Below are 14,474 nucleotides of genomic sequence, written 5' to 3'. Positions count from 1 at the left end.
GGTCCATTAGCTACAGGTACTTAGCATATGGAAATGTTTCCTTAAAATCAGTTCACCACTAGAATAGTATTACTTATGTTGGATTATTTCTAGTCTAATGCATGCATTTGTTTGACTGCAAAACTCTGGCAAGCTGTGCTTGTGTAACTGCTTTATGCCATCTATTCCTCATTCCCTATCATGGTCTCTTGCACACAAATAATACCACATTGTATTAAACTAAAATATTAATTGAAAGCCTTGCAGACCTAACCAGCTGTAAAGTGAGGCTTGATTTGGCACCTCAAACCTTTAGCAACTGCATGATCCTGAGTGCCTTTTCAAAACCATTAAGATCCCATTCTTCCCCAGAGGTAGAATTCCCCAGATTCAAACAAGATTATACTCTCTCACTGTCACAAATAATTCAAACAAGTCAGAACTGAATGCTCAGTGAGAATAACAAGGCATCAGGCAGCTCTGGAATGGGCCAAAAAAAAAAAGTTTCCAATATCTTTTTTGCTATGCTACAGTTATCATCTAGGTTTAAGGTAGAAGAATTAGCATTTTAAAATAAGTTATGTCACTAACAATTTTAAACATCTATGAGGAGTTGAAAAACACTTACCCCATTTCCACTTCCTGTCTCAATGTCCAAATAGGAAGGGGGCATTTGCACTTTGCTAAGCACCTTAAAACAGGTCTTTAATGCATGAGTGAGTTCTGGTAAACCTAATACTTCCATATTTTCCAGGAGAGACTGCACCATATAACTGAGCATCTGTGGAAGATACTGAGTCTGCACTTCAGAGTAGAGTTCCTAAAATAAATAAGCATTTTTAAAAACAGTTATCACATATTTTATTCAGCTGTCTAGCAACACTGCTCAATGATTGGTAAAGTCAGTTCACAAATGGTTAAGCTGTACAAACTTGCTTCAGTGCTATTCTTTCTTTCTTCATTCTACATGATGAACACTGAGTCATACCCTAAAAATCTTATGATAATCAGACAGCTACTAAGAGACCAAAAAGTGCCAGGCAATTATTTACCCAAGGAGAAAAAGGTACATTTTTTTCATTCCTTTGATAGAATCACCATATTTCAAAGTGCAAACAATTTTTATTTTGCTAGGCAAGAGCATGGGTAGCCATATATGAGTCAGCACATAAAACTATACTTTGCAGGACATACCGTGCATATGCACATGTATGTCAATTTGTTTTCTTTTATTTTTATCACAATATGTATTATTTGACTTTAAGTTTCTTAAGACTTTGAAACAGTTAACTTCAGGTTGCCTTACCAAAGGAATCACGTCAAGAAGAAACACCAATAGTGTGCAGAGTTCTGAAATTGTAGGAGGAGTACTAATATTTTCAAGAGGATATCTCATCTGTGTGGATTTGTTTCTGGATTGGAGAAACATTTTTTTGTAAGATTTTTTCCTGTCAAAATTCTTGTTACAATAAAAAAGCTTCGTCAAAACCAGCACAAAATACTGAACAGCTAGGCTTTCTGAAGACAAGTAAAATGGGACTTCTAATACAGCAGGATAAAACATTCTGTCAAAACCACCTAAACTGTAGCATGCAGGATGCTAAAGTGCTTCTAATTTTCAGACTGAATCTCTGTACATGATCTTACTACTTAAAGAATAACCTTCTCTCTTATATTTAGAAAGAGATAAAATGATAGAGTTCTTTACTTTTCTTCAAAAAACACTTGTTCTTCCAAGGAAGATTTCTTCACCTCCCCTCCCAAACCCCTTCCTCCTTCAGCTGTCATTTTGAAAGTAATTTTTTTTTGTTCTCAGGTTGCTAGTTTCCATCTAATTGTTTACCTATTCTTGAATTATTTTACGATGCAACTTACATATCTGTCTGATTCTAACATGTATTATGTCCCTTCTAGAATTTAAATGCTTCAGTAAACTTTATTATCTCACACAGATAGCTCTTAAGCGGTACTGTTAAGAGCACTATTGTTTAACAATATAAACACCTGAAACAATCTTCGAAACATTTGGTCATGTAATCCCAAAGAAAATCCGTGCTTAAGGATGTGATCAACAAATTGACTGTTTTAACAATTTCCGAAGCATTTTTGTTCTCTTTGATTGCACTGTGTGAAAGAGGGAAAAAGGGAAAAAAAAAAAGAAACATCAGTGAAGATTCTAAAAGCATGCACATCACAATATTAACTGATGAGTTCTAAAACCCTTTTCTACCTTTCTCTACAAGCTAAAAGACATTGATTGTTTTGAGTCAAGGACTAAGTCATTCTGGAATAGCTTGAGTTTGAGCATCTTTCTCCCAGATTAAAGAAATTGAGCCTTCAAATTTGAAAATAAAAAAAAGCTAAGAGTTCTCTGGCCAGACTGATTCTTGGCCAATATAACTGGATTTAATCAACACCAATCATATGCAGTGTACTTCAGTTTCTTCTCTGACAATCAAAGAGAAATCAAGCATGTGTGGAGAAAAGGGAAAAGTGTGTCTTCTATACAGAAGGTCACTTTAATTATTAAAGACCTAACCTTCCTTAAATTGGTTAGCATTTAATAAATTATCTCAATATAAAAGATACAGTTTCAGTTCACAGTTGAGAACTTGTAGTTATACCTTGCAAGTGTGTTGCCACTTTGATTGTAGCTAAGTTTGAGATCAGAACCAAGTGCATCTTTGCAGTGGGAATAAAAGGCTCTAATAACTTCAAGGAACAGATCCCCAACAACCTGTGGACCTGCAATTTGAAGGAAGAAGACTCCATTAGTTACACCAAAGGCAGCTCAGTTACAGACTTGTATAGACTTAAATTAGGGGCAGCTAGACTGAAAAAACCCATGATCGTCCAATTAGGAAGAAAATGCTTATGTGGCTTTTTAAAATGTCAGATTTTCCAGTTAAAATAAAATGAAATATCTAGCCAAATATTTGTTTGTTGTTTTGTTGGGGTTTTTTTAATTCTAGTTAAATACCACCTGTTGTTCATTTAATATAGTACTTGGAAAGCCATAGCACTGGTTCTACATTCACTTAAGTCACTCCCATAAGGCACCTACACCGCAATAATTTATAAATGGACATAATCATAACCATAGACCTGCAGTTCACTTGCCACAAATAATCACCATGTCTGTATCCATAAGGAAAACAAGCAGTTTTCCAATACACATTTAACATAGGAGCCTTGATTAAATTTTGAGAGACAGAAACTGGAAAAATCTTCAAATTGAAAAGTTCAACTGCCTAAATATATTTTAAAAATGCATAATTTATAAACAGTTTTAAGAAGTAAATAAGTTAGATGTGTGCTGACAACTGCACAACAGTGCTTCTTTGATTTAGCTGAAATTGTCTATAGAGGAGGCAAACAAATAATAAGTACAACACCCTGAACATGGAACCGTTTAAAAAAAAGTAAAAGTCAAAGATTCTTGTTATATTTTAGTTTGCTACCTTTAAAAAAAGTTGCATTGCTGAATCCATTTCAAAAGGAAATGGAAGCCATATTGGCTTAAGGCTCAAGAAGCTATATTTGGGTGCTGACTGGAACAGAAAGATTAATCTGAATAATGCCATTCAGCTAAATAACTTATTGTAGTTCAGATTAACACTGATTGTCAGCCAAATAAAACATACAATAGGGTAGTACCTGTCATCTACTTTCTAAACTAGATTTATTGAAGAAATTTATAATGTAACCACCTTAGTCAACTGTCCCTTCTTCAGCCTTTCTGTCAGGAAATAAAAATGCTTTATATAAGAGGCTTTAATCATGATAGTTTTCTTTAAAACTAGCTAAAAACCAGCTAAAACCAGTGGAAGGAAACATTAGCACCGTTTTATAAACAGACTAACAACTGCTTCTACTAAGGTAGAATTTATTTGTTAGACAAGCAATACAGAATCCTCAGTTTTCCTGGCAGTGCATAATTATAATTATAAACATAACTTTCACAGGAAATGTGCTTAAAAGGACTCCTGACCCATGAAAGAGGATAAGCTTACCAGAATACAGGAGCCTGCAAAACCAACTACCACTCAAGTGTTTGGTACATGAGTTTTATTCTAAGTCTGCAAGCTTGCTCAATGGTAACATCACTCTCTTACCCAGGATAGTACCTAGAACAACACTGCGGGATAGTCAGTCATTAAGACTCTAATAGCTACTAACAAATACCAGTTAAACAGTCCATAGCCTTCTCATACCTGTCAGATTAACAGAACATAATTCCAAATTTATCTGTACATGGTTCTTAAAGAATACTATTAGATCCTAAAAATCTGTCAAGTTACTTTGGCTTAATTTTTTGATGAAGAAATGAGAACTTGCTCTTTAAAATAAGGGCTGGCGGGACCTCACCCTTCTGGTGCTGGCAACTTCATGTATACAACAGAATAGACATGTGACAGTCAGGGAAGAGGAGGAAATTATTCAAGGCTCAGTCTCAAGTCTCAAACTATAGCTCCCACAGACCAGTGTCAGGCCAGCACAAGCTGGAAGTACCTCTGACAGAGGCACCCCTACCTCCCCACACCCGTAACAGGTTATTTCCAGCTGGAGCACCTGCAAGTAAGGGGTAATGCCCACTCTGGCAGCAGTACTACCACAGGCTGGCTGCCTGTGGGGCTACAATGTCTGGAAAAGCAGCACGGTCATTAAAATCTGATGCAAGTATATAGGAAGACCGGCAAGCACAGCCAAGCGCTGGAAACAAACCCAAGCAAGAGTAGTACTGGTGGTTTTCCAGACAGAAGCTGCTTTCTAAGACACAACAAAAAGAGAACTGACAGTACTTTAGAGAATGAACTCCAAGGAATGAATTGAGCAGAATACTGAGACTAGGGCAGAAGTGGTTCTTTTTAGCTGACCCCTCAGATCACAGTTCTGGGCATGGAAGAGAGTTAATCCCACTGGGATATGTCCACGCTACACCATGGAGTGCTCTGCAGAAGAGCCAGAGATAACGTGGAGAGAGCACTTGCTCCAGAGCACTGTTCTGAACCATGTCCAAGACAAGGAACACATCCCCCTGCGCAAGAATACACAACACACACATATTCAGAATTAGGAAGAATTGTGTAGGGTGTTGTCTTGAGTCCTGGTCGATGAACACCAAGTTGTAACAGTTGTTAGCACTCACAACAGAAGTGACAAGCAACATTACCTATTTCAGGTTTGTCAAGGAGACTGATCAGGATGCGGAAGGGTTTCAAATAAGCTTGATGCTGTTCCTCTGTATCAGACTCTGGGAATTTCTGATGTAAAATTTCAGTCAAACTCTAGTAAAAAGAAAACATCAAAATGTTATATGTAGAAGAGAGATTGCCATTTTATTAAGACCTGAAGTGTTTCTAAATTTGATTTTGTTTAGTACTGACTAGAACTGAACTTTAATTTTTCATACAGGGTAGACAAATCAATGACATCATCATCTGTACTGAAAAGCTGATCTTATTCAGAGAAGCATTTTTAAATAATTCAGGTAGTTCATCAAAGACACTACCCTTTGGTTTCATTAGATTACATTTGTATTGTAAGCACATACAATATTGGGATAAATACAGCACAGCAGGCATTCAGATAGATGAAAATATAATCACCAAAAGGATGTTATCTTTAAGGAAAAAAAGTGAAGGACAAATCAAGTAGCACAGTGAACAATTCTAGATGCAGCTTGCACTAACACTGAAAAGGATCATAAATACATCTGTATACAATGAACACCAACCTCAACCAAAAGATCTTTAGAATATTTTCCAAAGAAATAAATAGCATGGTCTTCAGAAGTTGTGGAGTCTGGAGCAAAAGTACCACCTTTAATATCAGAGCCTACAAGATAAACAGAGATATCAGAAGTACAAACACTACAGTACAGAGCACTACACACACGTCATTTATACAAATACTGAAATTACGCTGCATTTTTAACCTTTGTCATTTCAACACTTTGCTTGAAGTTAGCTCACCTACTCCCAAGGAGAGCCCACATATCACAGTTTGAGGCACCCAGATGTGCTATACTGAACATAAACCAAAACCAAGGCCAGATCCAGACACAGGTTCAGGAAGAGCAGCCTTCATGAAACTACATAGCTGCAGCTCTTGCCCTGTCAGTTTTAGCCTCCTCTTATGCTGTTAAAATGAAGCCGACGGGGAGAAATTATAGCTCTCTTATAGCCCCTCCTTGACAATTAAGTCCACACGGGAATTAATAGACTATTACTTCCAGAAGAACAAGGTTAAAATAGCACCCCACTCCTTTCAGTTCACTGAACCACTTCAGAATGAACTGTGGACGGGACCAGAAATAACTCATCAGATACCCTGTGCAATGGACAGTGATATGAATTAACCTCTGAAGAGAAGACCTGTTTACCAAATGAATGCTTAATTTTATTAAACAGGTACTTAATAAATGGCAACTAAACAACACTTTATTTTATCATCATTCATTAACTGCTGAAAAAGCGTATTACATTTTCAAGCACTGATTTTTTTTTTTTTCTCTTGGGTATTCAGAATATTGAGTATCACTGTATGTTTTACAGTACCTAGCAACCATGCGTATAATCTTCTATTGAGTGACATGTCCCTCCTCAACAATGTCTGTGTAGCTGCTGACAGAACATAGACTAAATCAGTCCTGCGCAATAGAATAGTGCTTTCCTTGCAGTCCTAGGATGAAAAACAAAAATACTTTAGCTGTTTATGAACACTGAAACAAGTCAAATTGGTAATGAGGGGCTTTATAAACTGGTAATATTAATGTTTGGAAAAAAAAAGGGCAACAAACCATCAACAACAAAACATTTTGTATACTGAAAATCTCAAGAAAGAGAATCTGTCACAATTGTGATCATTTTCATATTTAAGGTACAGAGCTACATTTAAGCTAAAAATACTGAAGATGACATTATGTTATGCCTGAAGACTTAAAATTACTTGCTACTTTCAAAATACTGACTATACTACTAGGTAAATTAGGAAACGATGGGGAACAGCTCTTGTTTCAAGTAGTATTTTCTTTCCTGGTCTTTAATAAAAGCATGCTTGTTTAGCGCAGACAATTCCAAATGCTGAAAACCCATTTGAAAAAGGAGCTCGATATTTTTTCCATATGTAGTTTCTCAGGCCTGAATACTTCAAGCACATTCCAAATATCACACAATATTAATTGTGAAAGCACATCTTCATTTGAAGCTGTAAGTAGTCTGAGAAGCAGCAGAGTCTCCTCTACTGTTAAAATTGATGGAGGGACAAGAAACTGCAAAATCTGGTCATTGATTTTGAAGGTAAAAAATTCAGATATTTGGCAATAACAGAGGTAGCAGCTGGACTGGTTTTATAGAAGACACCATCCTGCACAAAGTGTACATGTGACAATACCAAAACAGTCCTCTTACCAAAGCTGTATAAAATGGGAAAAAGAAGAGAATCACTTCTAGAGTGTTTCTTTGCACAAGGACATTTGAATCCAATACTGATACACACAAAGACTTTATCTGTAAAAGGAAAAGAAAGCACAATGGTGTTTTACTTCATGATACCATTTAAACTACAATCACTGTTAATAATCACAAGAATGAAAGAGCAAACTTGGTTACATGCGAACAATATCTTTTTAAATAAGAGGATAATTGTTCAGCCATTTAACTCCTGCCCCCAAAGACTTAAAAAAACTTTTGTGGAATACTGTTAAAAGAATCGTTAATACTTACAACATACTTGGTTTTATAACAATACAGAATGTCACAGCGTGACATCACCAGACAGAATGTGAAGACTCACAAAATTGCAGATACTAAAGTACTCTAACTAGCATTACAGTTATTCCATCACTCAAGTGTAACATAAATTACTACCTACTGAAGATATCAATTTTACTTAAAAAAAAGATACTAAATTTCAGAATTGTCTTCCAGGACTGCAAGCACTTTGAGAGATCCACATTAAACATTTGTATATACTGTACTATAGAAAAGCTGGTCTTCAATCTTAAATGTGAATTCAGAACAAGTAGAAAAAAGATGTCAGGTTTATCTTCTCATTTGAAACAGAGTCAGTCTTTTAAGGCTGCATGTAGTACCAATTACCAAAAACTTCAGAAGCTTCAGAAGATGCATTCTGCAGGCTATCCAAAATCAGTACTGGAGATTCTCTTCTATATTTCAGGTAAGATGCAACTGTATTAAGCAATTTCGTCAGAATCTCTTTCTCTCTCTCCAAAATGTTTCTAAGAGCATGTCATTCTAACTAAATACAGAGAAGGCACAATCTGCTGGTATGCAGGTATCATGGTAGATAAGACTGTTCTACAAGGAGTGTGATGAACTTACTGTGAGCTTATAATCGATGCCAAGCATGTACTTCTGCTCTTTTCCAGACAGTTCTCTGTTGATATGGCTGACAACAAAAAGAGAAGCAGGCAGCCTGATGGATGGGCTGACCAGGACACTACCCCAGAGCGCTCCATAGAACATTTCTTGGCCCATCAATAAGGAGAGCTTCACAAGCAGAGCATCTGTTCTGTATGGAAATATATTTGGTATGAGAAAATAGATCTTTTGTTAGTTCAGTTATACCATAAAAAGGCAATTATACATAGAATAAGTATTATAGTTGACATTATTTATATAATTTCCTCATCTTTGTATTATCAGTATTGTCGTTTTCATGTGAAGAAGGATAGCATCTGGTTGTATGAAAACAATCAAAAAACACTCAATCCTTTGTCACTGTGCACACTCACTGAAACAAAGTTTCTGTGCACACTTCGGAAACTTCTCCAGTGAAGATATGGATATATAATTGGAAATAATTTAAGCTGATGCTAGACTCCGAAAGCCAATGTTATCAGTCTGGGAGCTGGAAGATATCCTAGATATCTGTATTTACAAATCAATTTGTAAGTCACTCAGTGAAAAAGCCCATGAAATAAAATGACACGCTGTCAGTTATTGCACACAGGACTGGTACCTTGAAATTAGTATAAAAGCAATTACACTGGAGGTCCTATGACTGAAAGCACGTTCTCTGCTTTGGCAATTCTGTCAGAACTCCAGTATTTTACTATAATGTAGGAATTAAGAGCTTACATGAGGAATGTAAAAGTGAGAAAAGAAGTCCAGCATAGAAGAGGGACACCTCCTGTCCCCCAGTCTTTGTAAAGTAGCCTTCAAACCACTTTTCTTTTCCATTTTGCATGTGTGTGTGTGAAAACTTAAGCATATGTGTGTGTTTAAGAAGGAAGTAGTTTCTAGAGTGAAGAACAATCTGAGCTAGTACTTCCGCCACTTTCAGGAACAACAGGAGATGTATTAGTGTTAGTCCTCAATATTGAAGATTCTGAAAACATGCAGTGGGGAGTGTCTCATGAAGCTGAATTTAAAATTAATCTGATCTAACACATCTTCCAACAAGATATTTTGGTCTATCTTTCTTGCACCAGAATCATTACGATGAGTAAACTAAAGAAAGTCTTTCTCATGTGTTTTTTTAATTTCACAAAATAGCATTCAATTAATTTTAGCATAAGTCTTTCACAGTGAAATATATGGTCAGTTCCTGTCTGTGATCCTGTTTGTTCAAGGCAAAGAGGAAAACAATGTCATCAAGAACAGGGAAAAAAGCTATAAAAACAGAAGCCAAATCTTGGAAGTTAATCTGCAGTTCCCATTAATTTACTACTTCAAATTTAGTCAGTTTCAAAATTAGTTCAGTCTCCCTAAAAAGCATTCAGATAGACATGAGATTTAGTTCCAAGGGATCCCCTTTCTCCCCCAAGTCCCCAGCAAGTAGTACTGTAGGAAAAAGAAATACCATTACTTCTAAGCCTGCCTGACAAAATGTACACACTAAAATTCACATTTCTACAGCAGATGTATAAAGAGGTATGTACTTGTCCATAGACCTGATGTTCTGAAACTGGCAACTGAATGCTACTCACCAAGTTGGGAATGCACTCAATCTGCTCTTAGCCACTCCAGCAATTGATACGAGCCTTCAATTTAATACTTGTTTTTTGAAAGAGGCATTAGACATAGAAGTATTTTGCTTATCAACTGCAATCTATGCAGCCTAGCATATCTGACTCGTTTGTTTGTTTTTTTTTCTTTTTCTCCAAGTGTACACACAGCTATCTAAGAGTTAAAAAGGGCAGAGAGAACAGCTAACTCATCCAGACTGGTAACACAGAAGGAAGTACATTACCAATGCAATGTTTAGTGACTCTTTAAGCAATGAAACATTTGGATGAAACCTACAGTGGCTGAGTTCGTATAAGATCTTGCAAAACAGTTCTGGTAACCCAAGTAAAAATAATACACAAAAGGGTGCTGAGCTGCTCTTCTCAGCACACTTCCTGATCCTGACTTTATCACACCGAATGTCATTGCCATTACTGCCAGAGGCACCCAAAAGTGAGAGATACTTTTTTCCACAATAGATTTTCTGTGAGTTAGGTCTTGCTCATGTTTTCAAAACCTGAGGGTAAATATCTTGTATAGAAAGACTGGACAGAATTCAGCTGCTCTCTCTTGTTACAATATTTAAATAGAATTTATCAACAAAGCAGTGGTTTGGGGAGTCAGGTTAATTATTTAGGAATTCAGAGGAGCTTTAGGGAAGAGCTTTTATTCCTTTCTCTCAGCACATCTATTTTTAACCCTCCTTTTCCTCTTCTCTCCTCCTGAGATGAAAATAGAAGGGGAAAGGATTTTTCTACTTCAGCACTATTTGTTGCATCTTTCAGGGACTTACCATTCTTCCACCCTCAGCAGCTCTTTTATCAAGTTTTCTATATAGATAGCTGGCAGAAATTTCTTGAGAATTCCTTAGGAAAGCTAAATACTGTATATTGCTTTTAAATTAATATTAGTTCTCACCTGTCATAAATTTCTGATCCTTCTTCCAATCCAGGCAGCAGTCCAATTACAAAGGCTTGAAGACCAGGCAGGAGGGACTTTTGGAGAGGAAGAAAGTATTTCTCATACAAACCAAGGAGAACAGGCCTCACTGACATTGCAGCATTTGCCAGCAGAGGAAACAAACCAGAGCTTTTGTTTTAAGAAAAGAAAAAAAAGATAAGAAAAGAAATTAGTTAATTAAAACAGACTGTAAAATGTATGCACATTTAAAGAAAAGTTTACCTGTATAAGAATAAATCCTTGGCAAGCCATTTTGTCCCAATAATTTTAAAGATTATTTCATAGGTTTCTAGTGCCTTTAAATGCACTCCACTAGGTAGTGCTGGATGCAGACACTGAGATAATCTTTTACTGATGATCAGCCGTCTTGGCAATAGAGAATACTTCAGGTTACTCTGAAGAGCCTGTGGGAGAAAAGAGATAAGAATAAATAGTTATAATGTAAAAGATGATGTATATGATGACAGCATGTCAAAGGTTTCCTACTAACACACTGAGAAGAACTAACTGCATGGAGTTTTCTCTCATAAATGCATTTTGTGTCACTGAAACAGCAGAATTCTGCAACTGAATTTTCATATGGAATCAGCCATGAACAGTCTAGAAAAGTGTGGTCCTGCTTTGCTTAGAGGCTGGAAATAGAACTCAAAGGGCAGGACAGGGACGGGGTACCCTTACCCTGTCTCCAGTGGAAGTAGGGAAGTGACAAGAGCAGTGTCTCAGCTTTTAAGGATAGGGAACAAAGTAAGAATTAAATAACTTCCTTCAAAAATTTTCATTTCACCTATAGCTGAAATATAAACAAAACTCCTTCCAACCAAAACAGGCACAATTAAATGGGACAATGACATCTTAGAAGTCACTTGCAGTTCTGTGTGGCTACATTCAGTAAGCTTTATTAACTATATGCACTGTAATGATGTGTAAGTAAAAGATCTTCAGGACAGACAACAGTTAAGTATTGCAGACAGGCCAGGTCTCTGGAAAAAACAAACTGTAGCACATTTCTTTAGAAAGGTTACTCTTGTCCTTGAACCATGTATGCATTTCAGCAGGGTAATTAAGTATGTGTCTCCAATTCAGAGACAATTAAAAAAAGCAGTTGAAAGTAAATGGCACTTTAGCCTTTAATCATTGTCTGGTAAGGCAAACAGATGTTTTCACTGCAGATTGACATTTGGGATGTTTTCAGGATTAGGCAAAGTCTTGACTCTCCCAAAGATTAAGTCATGGTCTTATCCTACATAATTGTTTTAAATTTGAGGTTCTTCTATCCTGCCTGAAAAAGGGTTTTGAAAAAGCAGCAGACAGATGAACTAACCTTTCCTTGCTCGTTTCCAAGAAAAAACCCAAAGCAGTTCCACCATGATCATGGCATTCACTTCAGTGCTGAATACTCTTGTCAGCAGTAAAAGGAAGAGAGAAAACCTATCATCTTCCAAAGACGTGTACATCTTGTTTAAGAATGCAGTTGGTGGGCATGAGAAGCTAGAATCTGTGAGACTACTATTGCATTATTTCTCCCACTTGTTGCCCTGCCTAAACTGAGAGACCAGCTGTTAGTAAAGAGCTTCTAGTAAATAAAATTTACTCAAGAAGAAAAAGGCTGAGAGTTTCTAACAACAGTAAAGAGAAAGGTCACACCATTCTTAAATAAGCACAGTACAGATGCCACTTAAGAGACAATTCATTTCCTTCCTTCCCTCCCCCACTATCAGCATGAGATCTGCATTTTGATAGGTACTAAAAATAGAATCCAAAAATACAGCAATATTTCACACATGAAACTAAATCAGGTTATATTTGTGATCTTTTATATTTGAGACATGTAGTCATATATTACATGAGTAGTATTAAATATTAATGATTGAAATCTTTAATACACGTAAGAAGTTTGAAGACTGCTTGAAAGCTGGACTTTGAAACACTCTGTTTATATTGGTTGGTATCTATTTGCCCACACCCTCTCTCTATATGAAAGGCGGCAATAACAAAAAAATAAGCCAGTGATAAATATTTTTCCCCTCAGTTTTAAGATTGAACAAATACCATCTTAATATTCTATCAGTTAAAATCTAAATATCAACTAGGTAGAAAATGAAAATATTCACTGTTTATTACACAAAGAATCTGATCCATTACAGAAATAATGCCATCTCGTAAAATAAAGTCTGGCTTATCCAGTTTCCTAAGGATGTAAAGTAATCAGCACCAGCAAATAAGAACTCCCCTTCCCCAAACATCAGGGATAGCTAAGCAAAACATTTAGTCAGGGGAGGAAAAAACACTCCAGTCATCTTAGGAGTTGACTAGTGGATATTCAGGGATAACTCACTGTAAGTATTTCTCCTGGGTAACTCTGAAATCTTTGTATGTCAAAATTCCAGCAGGTGAGACTAACTTGAAACAAGACTACATTCGTGTATATGTGCCAACTATACTGCTTCACCTAAAGAATCAGAAGACATCTCTGTGCAGGAAGCAAGATTTGAAGACATTTATTATGGTCCGCATACATAAACTGAGGAGACTTTCTGTGTATCACATCAGAACAATTTGAAGATGAAACTCCCTTCTCAAAAGCATATAGTCTTATGACTTGAGTTGAAGAAATACACAGTTGGACGGTGTTCCTGGTTAACATTCGTCTCTGATCTTCCAGAAAATAAAAGGGATTTTAAATCACACTGCAATATACTAGAAGACTGTGGTTGCATCAAGAGCCATTCCAGCAGAGGTGGGCTGGCTGCTACTTTGCTGAAAGGTTCAGATTCTTAATAGCCTCCCCAGAATTGCAGGGTTCAAAGAATTTTAAAAGGAATGAAAGACTCATTGCTGATGGATCTAAAACTGTTCACTTAAATAAGTAACATGATAATATACATATTTCCAAATGCTAATTAGTTTCTGTGAGCCAATAAGCAAAGCTTAGAAGATCAATTTTTAAATATCCTGAGTTCCCACAACGGAAAAAATCCCCACCAGTTGTCTGTGAGATCTAGGACTCCTGAAAAGCCAATATAATTTTAGCTGTTACAGGTAGTTAAATGTTGTGGTAGTAAGCCTGGTATCATTGGCAATGTATGCAGATGAAGATCCCGTCCCAAACCATTGCTTCCACATTCAGAATCCAAGACTAATGGTTGCAAATGGACAACTCCACTCACAGGTTTCGACATCTATTAATTACTCATTCTTTTGATTTTTGTGAGCTTAATTTGACTGCCTTCATTTACATATGGGCTGAAGTCCATTCATGATCTACTTTTCCTCCTTGTCTCCAACTGCTTTCCACATGAGCAGTTATGGTGGCAGAAGTGTTAAGTATCACTGGAACTCTTAGCAAGGGGTGGCTTGAGAAGCCTGAACTGCCAGCAAGCACTCCACACTTAATACATCATCCCAGGGTTTGGTTTTCACAGATCAGTGAGAAATCAACAATCCCAGAAAGCCACCAATTATTTGACCTAACACGGGCTTTTAATCAGTACGTCAGGGAGAAAAGACATGCAAGGTAATGACTTGTGTCCATGCGCACATCCAGTTTTCAACTTTTTACAG

At 36.6% G+C, this 14,474-nt stretch overlaps 1 protein-coding gene across 2 annotated transcripts in view; it reads right to left on the bottom strand.

Annotated features, from left to right (window-relative positions):
- The window catches only part of DOP1B (DOP1 leucine zipper like protein B), a 52,272-nt gene that overhangs the window by 27,532 nt on the left and 10,266 nt on the right, over window positions 1–14,474 (bottom strand). For both annotated transcript variants that reach the window (XM_074903584.1, XM_074903594.1), the window contains exons 3-13: window positions 11,136–11,317; window positions 10,872–11,042; window positions 8,325–8,514; window positions 7,392–7,490; window positions 6,540–6,663; window positions 5,717–5,817; window positions 5,153–5,267; window positions 2,604–2,724; window positions 1,984–2,103; window positions 1,286–1,391; window positions 608–799 (exon numbers count right to left, since the gene is read on the bottom strand). In XM_074903584.1, coding sequence (XP_074759685.1) covers window positions 608–799; window positions 1,286–1,391; window positions 1,984–2,103; window positions 2,604–2,724; window positions 5,153–5,267; window positions 5,717–5,817; window positions 6,540–6,663; window positions 7,392–7,490; window positions 8,325–8,514; window positions 10,872–11,042; window positions 11,136–11,317 — 1,521 coding nt within the window. The remainder of the gene's footprint in view (window positions 1–607; window positions 800–1,285; window positions 1,392–1,983; window positions 2,104–2,603; window positions 2,725–5,152; window positions 5,268–5,716; window positions 5,818–6,539; window positions 6,664–7,391; window positions 7,491–8,324; window positions 8,515–10,871; window positions 11,043–11,135; window positions 11,318–14,474) is intronic.

The sequence above is a fragment of the Athene noctua genome, chromosome 1 (genome assembly GCF_965140245.1).
Source record: "Athene noctua chromosome 1, bAthNoc1.hap1.1, whole genome shotgun sequence".
Classification (NCBI taxonomy): domain Eukaryota; kingdom Metazoa; phylum Chordata; class Aves; order Strigiformes; family Strigidae; genus Athene; species Athene noctua.
Note: the sequence above shows the minus strand (reverse complement) of the source record. Positions and strands in the feature narration are given on the sequence as shown.